The 9,933-nt window shown below is 36.0% G+C and overlaps 1 protein-coding gene across 1 annotated transcript; it reads left to right on the top strand.

The window, feature by feature from the left end:
- The first annotated feature begins 737 nt into the window (after positions 1-737).
- Positions 738-2,417, top strand: LOC143389613 (mas-related G-protein coupled receptor member X1-like). The gene is made up of 3 exons (XM_077108576.1): positions 738-769; positions 1,405-1,924; positions 1,956-2,417. Exons 1-3 carry the CDS (start codon positions 738-740, stop codon positions 2,415-2,417), a joined length of 1,014 nt encoding a protein of 337 aa, XP_076964691.1.
- The last annotated feature ends 7,516 nt before the right edge of the window (positions 2,418-9,933 follow it).

Genomic DNA, 9,933 nt, shown 5'->3' with positions numbered 1-9,933 from the left:
CTTGAAGCATAAAGAGAATTGTTGAAGCAGATTCCAAACAGATAAAGGGACCCACTCATATCTTAATGATTAACAGGAGTTAAATGAGAGTTTACCACATAATTTCTCTTTGAATTCTCCCAAGAGTCTCTGAAATAAGAATTTTTATTTATCCTCTTTTATAGAGGATGGAATTGGGCACAAGCAGGATGAGTGATTACCCCTGGTATCACACAGGGTGGTTTTCAACACCCCAGGTTTTACAGCTCTTAGGACCTACCACTCATCTGTGTTGATTATATGTACATGACAGAAGAGTAGAACAGTAAATCCAAAGTTATATCTAGGGTGGCAGTCAAATTGCAAATAAAATAAAATCTGCATTAGCAAAGATCAGAAACAGAGAGGAAGAGAAGCCAATCAAATAGGGTACAAAAGGGAAATGGGTAGAAATCAGGAGCAGATATGAGAATCCTCAAGCCCTTTGCTGTCTCACAAGGGCAGCTATGACTTCAGAATCCAGAGGACACCCAGATGGCAGGAGGCCTCCAAGGGGATAGAGGACACATTCTCCTCAGGGCCTGCAGAGAGGCATCCTGATGTAACATCCATAATGAGTTTTCTTAGCTAGACAAGTTCCCTCAGCATTGGTTGATTTATACAGGGAACAGGAGGAAAAATAGAATTACTGCTGTCCTGAATTAATGCAGTTTCTACACTTGTTTTAGGGTATGGTGTATTTTTCTTTGTCATCAATCATGAAGCTCTATAATGAACTTCTACTTTCAAGGTATGTGTGTGTGTGTTAAGGCTTTTTTATTGTATTTTTTATTTTTATTTTCCATTTAACCCAATCATCCTGCGCTGTCATGTATTCAGTCATTAACTAGATATTGAGGGCCTGTGGGCCACCCATAGAGCTCAGTTCTGGGGATTAAAAAGTGAACCTGTCTTCAATGCCTGACACACTGAGCTATGTTTATGCCCAATCATTCTCAGTCCTGTTTTACCAAAAGCTCACATTATCTTAGTAGCCATAAAGCCAGGTCTTCTTTTACCTCCTTGAATGAAACCCTCTTTGCAATGCAGATGTTATAATCACCTCTGTGTCTGTATCAATTCCAGCACCTGAGAGAAAACTATCCCAGGTCATTATAGTACTGGTTCCACTCTGAGTGGGAGTGTCCAGATTACAGCATATTTCCCTGTCATTTAGGTTCAGGCCAGAGAACTCCAGCTGTTCAGACAATAACTACTGGATTTAATTTCATATTTCATAAATCCTCTGCTGTGGATTGGTGATTTCACCTATGCAATCCTCTGTTCTCCTTCTCTTTAAAATGGATATAGTAATCTCCACAGAGCAGGGTGATCCTGACATCTGAGCTATTGCTGCAAATGCTCAAGTCTTCTTTGTGTTTTTAGGGGCTCCGCCATAGCGTTTTTGGAAGAGGATTCCATCATCAAAGAAATGAAAACAGAATACACATCAATCAGTGGAAGTTATAAGGACCATCCTTCAATTTGTGACAATAATAATCTGATTGAAAAAGTGTTGACCATCATCATTTCCTTAGTTGGGCTGACTGGAAATGCATCTGTCATCTGGTTTTGGGGTTTCCACATGTACAGAAATGCATTTTATACCTACATCCTAAACCTGGCTGTGGCTGACTTCCTCTATCTATGCTTCCATATCACTGATGTCCTGAGGGAAATCATTGAAATCATACTTCCCATCCACATCCCTACATATGGCATCATACGAACCGGGGCAATCATTTTCTACATTGCAGGTCTGAGCATGCTGGGGGCTATTAGCACTGAGCGCTGCCTGTCAGTCCTGTGGCCCAATTGGTACCATTGCCATCGCCCAAGACACACATCCACTATCATGTGTGTCCTGCTCTGGGGCCTGTCCATGTTTCTGAGTACCCCGGAGAGAGTCTATTTTTCTTATTTCAATGTAACTGTAGCTCCTTGTAAAAAAAAAAGTTGAATTTACTATAACTGCATGGCTGGTAATTTTATCTGTTATTCTCTCAGGGTCCAGCCTGGCCCTGCTGGGTAGGATGCTATGTGGATCCCAGAGGAAGCCTCTCACTAGGCTCTATGTTACCATCCTGCTCATGGTGTTGGTCTTCCTCTTCTGTGGTCTGCCCTTCGGTGTCCGTTTGTTCCTGTTAGTCTGGATTCAGAATGACTCCATCACACTTACTTGCCTTCATCTGGTTTCCAGTGTTTTGTCCTGTGTTAACAGCTCTGCCAATCCCATCATTTACTTCTTTGTTGGCTCATATAGGCAGCGGGTGCAGGGGCGGAACCTCAAGCTGGTGCTGGAGTGGGCTCTGCAGGACACTCCTGAGGAGGGTGAATGTGGAGGCAGCCTTTCCCAGGGAACCCTGGGGATGTCAGAAGGCAGAGTGGAGCAGGGATGAAGACCCTCTGCTCTGGTCCATCAGATGTGCCTTCAACGGCCAACAATGCCCAGCCACTCTTGACTGTTGCCCACTCTTCTCTCAGTCTTGTGCCCAAGATATCCTTGCATATCTTTCCATGGCTTTATGTTAACCTGGATTTTCAACTTTCTGTTATTGAAACCAATATGAAGTAAAAATGTCTCAATCAATTTTTGATATTTTTAATAAATGTCTCATCATACCTTCATCTAAACATTTTCATTAATCTTTTACCTGTTCATTCCGATAGAAAAATGATCCTTGTACTAAATTATAAACTTCTTATTGTTGACTGTTTTCTACCTGAAGTTATAGAAAATAATGATCTTTTATCTCTCTCTGTCTATGCTGTGAACAATTAGCCCTATGCTATGTGTTGGGACTCTGTTGCAGATAGAAATCTTGATTCTTAATGAGTGAGTTTTGGTACAGTAAAACTTGTTGAATTCCCTGGGGTTTGGAGGCAGAGTCCCTACCTGCATAAGAAGAACCCAAGAAATTAATTTATAAAAAGTCTTCTGGTAACATTTGTACATGGCATGGTGAAAAGCTGATGTTGGGTTTTAGCAGTTTAAATCCTGACCTTTGCCCCTGAAAACTGGTGTGTGTGTTTATTTAGCTATTTTCTATACCAGTACTGAACCTAGAAATATGTTCTATATTCATCTATCCTTACGCATGCCTGAAATCATGGCATGTGTAAGGATAGAGGTCCTGAGAGTGCTAGATTATAGATTGCACAAGACATGAGGTCAGAACACTTGGATTTTCAAGCTGATCCCATGATTAAATTTGGTGACATACACACCCCAAGCAATCCAAACAAGCACTAAGGTTATTAAATTTCCAAATCTGACCTTTATGCCATTTGTAGACTGTAATCAGTTTTCAGAATAAGACAGGGATATGGACTAAAATAAACAGCATTGCAAGACAGTCAGCCTCAGAAGTTATGAACATTTGACCTTTGACTTTGGGGACTGGCTTGTTTCACTTAGCATGATAGTGTCCAGATCCATCCACATACTGGCAAATGGCATAAAATCATTCTTCTTTATGGCTAAGTAGTATCCCATTGTGTATATGTACCATATTTTCTTTATCCATTCATCTGTTGAGGAGCACTTAGGTTGGCTCCAAAACTTGGCTATTGTGAATTGTGCTGCTATAAACAGTGATGTTGCTGTATCACTGTAGTATTCTGATTTTAAATGCTTTCAATATATATTGAGAAGTGGAATAGCTGGGTTATATGGTGGTTCCATTACTATTTTTTGAGGAATCTCCATGCTGATATGCCAATTCTAATCTAAATAACAGGTCTATGGGGAGGATAAAAGAAAGATCAGTGGAGTAAACAAAGGAGAATTAAAGGAAAGTAGAAGAATGGGATAGGAGAAGACTGTGAAATGAATCTGACCTACATTTCTATGTACATATGTGAATACACCACAATGAATCTCACCATTGCATACATCTACAAGACACTAATTTAAAAAAACTATAACCAAATAGAAAAAAGATCAGAAGAGTAGAGGGAAAAGAAGAAAAGGTGAGAAGAAGGGAGGGGAAGGGAAAGTACTGTGGACTGAATTAGAAATTAGAACAAATTATAATCCATGCTTATATAATTATGTCAACATAAGTTCTATTGACCTTTATAACTAAAAAGAAACAATATAAAATAGTCATGTCTCTACTCCATGGCTATAATCATAGTGAGCATATATTCTTTAACCTATGTGGGTCTAGACTCAGGAGATGGTGTGGTATATATTGGAAATCAATATCATTCATACACCAGAGTTCACTTTAGAGTAATTTTTTTACTCTTCTTTGGGAAATTAGCATAGAGTTTAAAAGCAGAGAGATCTGATGTAACTGGTTAATCCTTCTGCATGCAAACAGACTCAGGGATATGTGTGCAAGATGATATCACTAGCATGTGTGTGGTACCCAGTATATAGGGAAGTTTTCTTAAAATACTTGGAATTTGAGCTGATAATTCTACCATTTCCTAGTGTGTGCCTCTGACAATTTTTCACTCACATCAATACTTGAGTTTTGCAATGACAGATAAATAGGACTTGGATGGACAGAAATGGGAAAGGGGGCAATTCATAGTGACAACAAAGGAAGTAAACATATGGAGATCACCATAAAGAGAAGTGGAATAAAATGAAGGTGGCTTGAACTTATCTATCAATAATTACCTTGAATGTAAATGAATTATTTTCCCAAGTACCAAGACAGAGAGTGGCTTATCAGATTTTAAAACGAAACAAGACCCTCCTATATACTGCCTATAAGAGATTTTCTTCACTCCAAATTGCACACAAAATTTAAAATAAAAACATGAAATCTTATGATATAGCTGTTTTAGACCACAAGTTCAGTATGCATAGGTTTCAATCCTTAGGACTCCAAAAATGTGGGAAAGAAGAAAAATTGTATTCTGTACAACAGCAAACCAAATTAAATCAGAGATTATATGTGTGTGTGTGTGTGTGTGTGTGTGTGTGTGTGTGTACATATATACACATATATAGCAGATGAAATGGCTTTAGGTCAAACATATTAAAAGAGATAAAGAACATGTCATGTAATAAAAAATGATCAATAATTCAAGAGAATATAATGATTATAAGTACATATGAACAAAAGTCAAAGGTCAAATGTTCACCTAATAGTGGAGCCCATAAATATACAAAGAAAATATTAAAGGATATAAAGGATCAGTTAGATTGCAACATAATAATAGAAGGATATTTCAATATGCCACTTTCAAGGATGGACACCTAATTCAGAAAGAAAATTGATATAGAAATTGAGCTTGAAAAACATTTTAGACCAAAAGAACCTAATAAACATATGGAGAACACTTTATCCAACTAAGGAAAATATGCATTCCTCTAGGTACGTACAGAACATCTTCCAAAATGCATAATAAGTAGTACACAAAACAAATATTGGAAAATCTATGCATATTGATATCATATAATTTATCTGACAACAATTGTATAAAATATAATAATAGAAAAAAGAAGATGAAGACAAAGAAAAGAAGAAGGAGGCAGAGAGGAAAAGGAAGAGAAAGAAGGAAAGAAGTAACTAAAAAGAAAAAATATATACATATATATATATGGATTTCCATAAAATGCAATAAAATGAGATATACCTGGACTTAAATATCAATAATAACCTTTAATGTAAATGAATAAAATTATAAAGTTCAAAGACACAGTGTGACTTAAGGATTTTAAATAATCAACTAGTGAAATTTTGTAAAATTCACAAATGCATGAAAAGTAAACATACTTTTGAACCACAGACGTGCCAATGAAAGAGTTTTTTTAAAAAAATTGCTGCAAATATTAAGACAAAAATGAGCACAACATACCAAAACATGTGGAGTGCAGCAAAGGAATTACTAAGAGGAAAAATCATAGCACCAAACTCATGCATTAAAAGCAAATAAAGATTTCACATAAACAACTTAAAGCAATGGCTCAAGAAAATAGAAGAGGAAAACTAAGCCAAATATGAACCCAAGAGGAAAAAAGTAAATATCAGAGAATAAATAAACTAAATATAGTTGAGTAAACCAATATAAAATATGAATGAAAACAATTATTGACTTTTATAGATACACAAAATCAAAGAAATTGTATTAATAAAAGTTAAATACAGGGCTGGGGATGTGGCTCAAACCTTAGCGCGCTCGCCTGGCATGCGTACGGCCAGGGTTTGATCTTCAGCACCACATACCAACAAAGATGTTGTGTCCGCCAAAAACTAAAAAATAAATATTAAAAAAATTCTCTCTCTCTCTCTCTCTCTCTCTCTCTCTCTCTAAAAAAGAAGTTAAATACACAAAAATTAAATATAAAAAATTGTATTAACAAAAGTTAAATATGCTAAAAAGAGGAAAAGAAAAGAGTCTTGAATAATTAAAATCAGAAAACAAAATTAAGAAACTACAACCAATGTGACAAAAATAAAAAGGATTCTAATAGGCAATTATGAGGAAATACTTACCAAAAAATTGGTACAGTAATAAAATGAAAAAAATCCTAGACATATATGTTAATACTTAATCATGAACAAGTATAAAATATGAACATATACATAATATACAAAGAGATTGAAGCAGTGATTAAAAACAGAAAAGAAAAATTGATCAAAGAAAATCCAATACTTGATATTTTCACTACTCAATTGGATTAAATATTTAAAGAACTCACTGATTATTCACAAACTTTTCCAAAATGTAGAACAGAAAAGATTACAGTAAATTCTTTGTAGAAGACCAGCATTACCTTAACACTAAAACCATATACAGACATCCCAAACAAGAAAACTATCACATAATAATCATGATGAACATAAACACAGAATTCCTCAACAATCTACAAGCAAACCCAATTCCATACATTAAAATATTATGCATCATAATTTATTCAACAGATACAATTATGCTTAAACATTCATCATTCAATAAATGTAAATCTGCATATTAACAAAATGAGGGACAAAACTTATTTAGTTATCTTATTAGATACATGGAAATCATTTGACAAATTCAACACCATTTCATAATAAAAACTAACAAATTAGGTATAAAAGGAATGTACTTCAACATAATAGGTACATACAGAACATCTTCCAGATACCTTTGGGTATAGATTGCAGAGTGTGATAGCTGGGTCAAATGGCTTACAACTAACAATATATTCAATAGTTAAAACTTGAAACCCTTTCTCTATGATATGGGGCAAGACAAGAACACCCACTCCTGCCACTTCTATTCAACATAATAATAGCTGAGAAAAAGGATTATAAAAATGAAAGAAAGCAGCATCACTGTATATATATGACATCAGAATGCATTTTGATTCATTGTACACAAATTCATGGCAACTTTTCATTTCTGTTGTGCATGATGTAACGTAGCATCATATGTGCAGTCATCCACCGCATTTCACATTTTTCCTGCCCCCATTCCTCCTCCCTTTGCCCAAAGTTCCCCCATTTTTCCCATGTCCCAACCCATTATGGATCAGCATCCATTAATCAGAAAAATCAATCGGGTTTTGGTTTATTAGGATTGATTTACTTTGCTTAGCATGATATTAACCAACTCTATCTATTTACCTGCAAATGCCATAATTTTATTCTCTTTTAATGCTGAGTAATATTCCATTGTGTATATCTACCAGAGATTCTTTATCCATTCATCTATTGAAGGGCATCTAGGTTGCTTCCATAGTTTAGCTATTGTAAATGGAGCTGCTATGAACCTTGATGTGGCTATGTCACTGTAGTATGCTGATTGCAAGCCCTTTGGGTATAGATTGAAAGAGTGGGATAGCTGGGTCAAATGACCTCCAAGTTTTCTAAGGAATTTCCAGATAGTTGCACCAATTTGCAGTCCCACCAGAAATGTATGCGTGTGCCTTTTCCTCCACATCCTCGCCAACACTAATTGTTGATTGTATTCTTGATAGCTGCCATTCTGACTGGAGTGAGAAGAAATCTTTGAGTAGTTTTGATTTGCATTTCTCTAATTGCTAGACATGTTGAACTTTTTTTCATATACTTGTTGATTGATTGTATATCTTCTGAGAAGTGCCTGTTCAGCTACTGAGCCCATTTATTGAATGGGTTTTTGGTTTGGGGGGTTTTTTTGTGTGTGTTCAGGTTTTTTTAGTTCTTTATATATCCTGGAGACTAGTGCTCTATCTGACATGGTGTGGCAAAAATTTGCTCCCAAAATGTAGGCTCTCTCTTCATCTAATTGACTGTTTCTTCCACTGAGAAGAAACTTTTTAGTTTTAATCCATCCTATTTATTGATTCTTGATTTTATTTCTTGTGCTTTAGGAGTCTTGTTCAGGAAGTGGAGGCCTAATACAACAGGATGAAGATTTGGGCCTACCTTTTTCTCTATTAGGCACAGGGTCTCTGGTCTAATTTCTAGATCTTTAATCTACTTAGTTGAGTTTTGTGCATGATGAGAGATAGGGGTTTCGTTTCATTTTGCTGCATATGGATTTACAGTTTTTCCAGCATCATTTGTTGAAGAGATTATCTTTTCTCCAATGTATGTGAAAGAACGAACAAGGCTTGCCTTCGGAGAAAATGCCCTTTTATTGAGGAACAGCTCTGCATATTTATAGAGCCGGGAGTGGTTTGACAGTTATGACAGTTGGGTGGTTGAACAGTTTGACAGTTGGCATGGGGTGCTTTCTGATTGGTGGGTAAGGATCATGTGAGCCAGCAGGGCTCACCATTGGACGGCTCTTCTCAGGGGGTTGGGGAAGTTAGTCTTTGGAGCTGGGCGACTCCCAACAGTATGTTTCCAGCTTCTTTGTCTAGAATGCAATAACTGTATTTATGTGGGTTTGTCTCTGTGTCTTCTATTCTGAACCATTGATCTACATGTTATTTTAGTGTTAATACCATGTCATTTTGTTACTATACCATCATGGTATAATTTGAGTTCTGGTATTGTGATGCTTCCTGATTCACTCTTCTTGCTAAGGATTTCATTGGCTATTCTGGGTCTCTTATTTTTCCAAATGAATTTCATCAATGATTTTTCTATTTCTATAAGAATTGATCTTGGTATTTTAATTGGAATCACATTGAATCTGTGTAGTGCTTTGGTTAGTATGGCCATTTTGACAATATTCATCAAATATGCATTTTTTTATGTGGAGTAAAGTTGCATAATATTATGTAAAACATGACATCTGGGAGAAAAATATGGGAATGTCCCCATTTTCTGGCAAAACATACTGTAAAGTATTAAATCTGTGATACTGAAACAAAAATGAATAAATGTATTAGTTATCTAGATTAATAGTGACTCCCCCCAAAAAAAATTAATCCATGAATCAATAATGACATGAATAAAATAAATGGGAGAAGAGAATGTGTTTCCTTCCAACAGAATACCAACTGAAAATTTAGTAACACAACTCTTGGCAACCATTGGAGTTCACACAAGAAAATGTAATGGATAATAAAATTTAAACTGGACTCAGGAAAGAAAACACAAAGCCTACATGTAAATTTTTGAAGAAAAAACACCAAGTTTTCTTGAGGAGGAGCCCCTCAAATACCACATAAATGTAGAGTCCTTTCCCAAAGAGACCTACTGCTAATAATCAGACAATCACAGGGTTCATATCTGAATAAAAGGAAATACTTACATCTATTAAGGGCTCTAAATTATGGTCAGAGCTGACACAAAAGCCCAGAGACCTGAGCCTGCATCATTGTTCATATGGTAAATGAAAACCAAGTAATAGACTCCTGGGCCATTTGTATATGAACCCTCTGACACTATAGGACAACCCTGGTCATCTCTTCAGTTCTAAAATACATCATTGGAATACAGCCTGACTTAGCAGTTTACAAAAACCCTCCTATAGCTATTGGTGTAACTAATATGAAAAATCAGGTGGATGCACCTGAAATATTATCCTCTT

Source organism: Callospermophilus lateralis, chromosome 2, assembly GCF_048772815.1.
Source record: "Callospermophilus lateralis isolate mCalLat2 chromosome 2, mCalLat2.hap1, whole genome shotgun sequence".
Taxonomy (NCBI): domain Eukaryota; kingdom Metazoa; phylum Chordata; class Mammalia; order Rodentia; family Sciuridae; genus Callospermophilus; species Callospermophilus lateralis.
Note: the sequence above shows the minus strand (reverse complement) of the source record. Positions and strands in the feature narration are given on the sequence as shown.

What these genes read in the sequence shown, in the direction of transcription:
- LOC143389613 (XM_077108576.1), top strand. Translation starts at nt 738, where the DNA reads ATGAAGCTCTATAATGAACTTCTACTTTCAAG. An exon ending in AATGAACTTCTACTTTCAAG is followed by an intron (nt 770 to 1,404) that starts GTATGTGTGTGT and finishes TTGTGTTTTTAG; the next exon opens with GGGCTCCGCCATAGCGTTTT. An exon ending in TTCTGAGTACCCCGGAGAGA is followed by an intron (nt 1,925 to 1,955) that starts GTCTATTTTTCT and finishes ATGTAACTGTAG; the next exon opens with CTCCTTGTAAAAAAAAAAGT.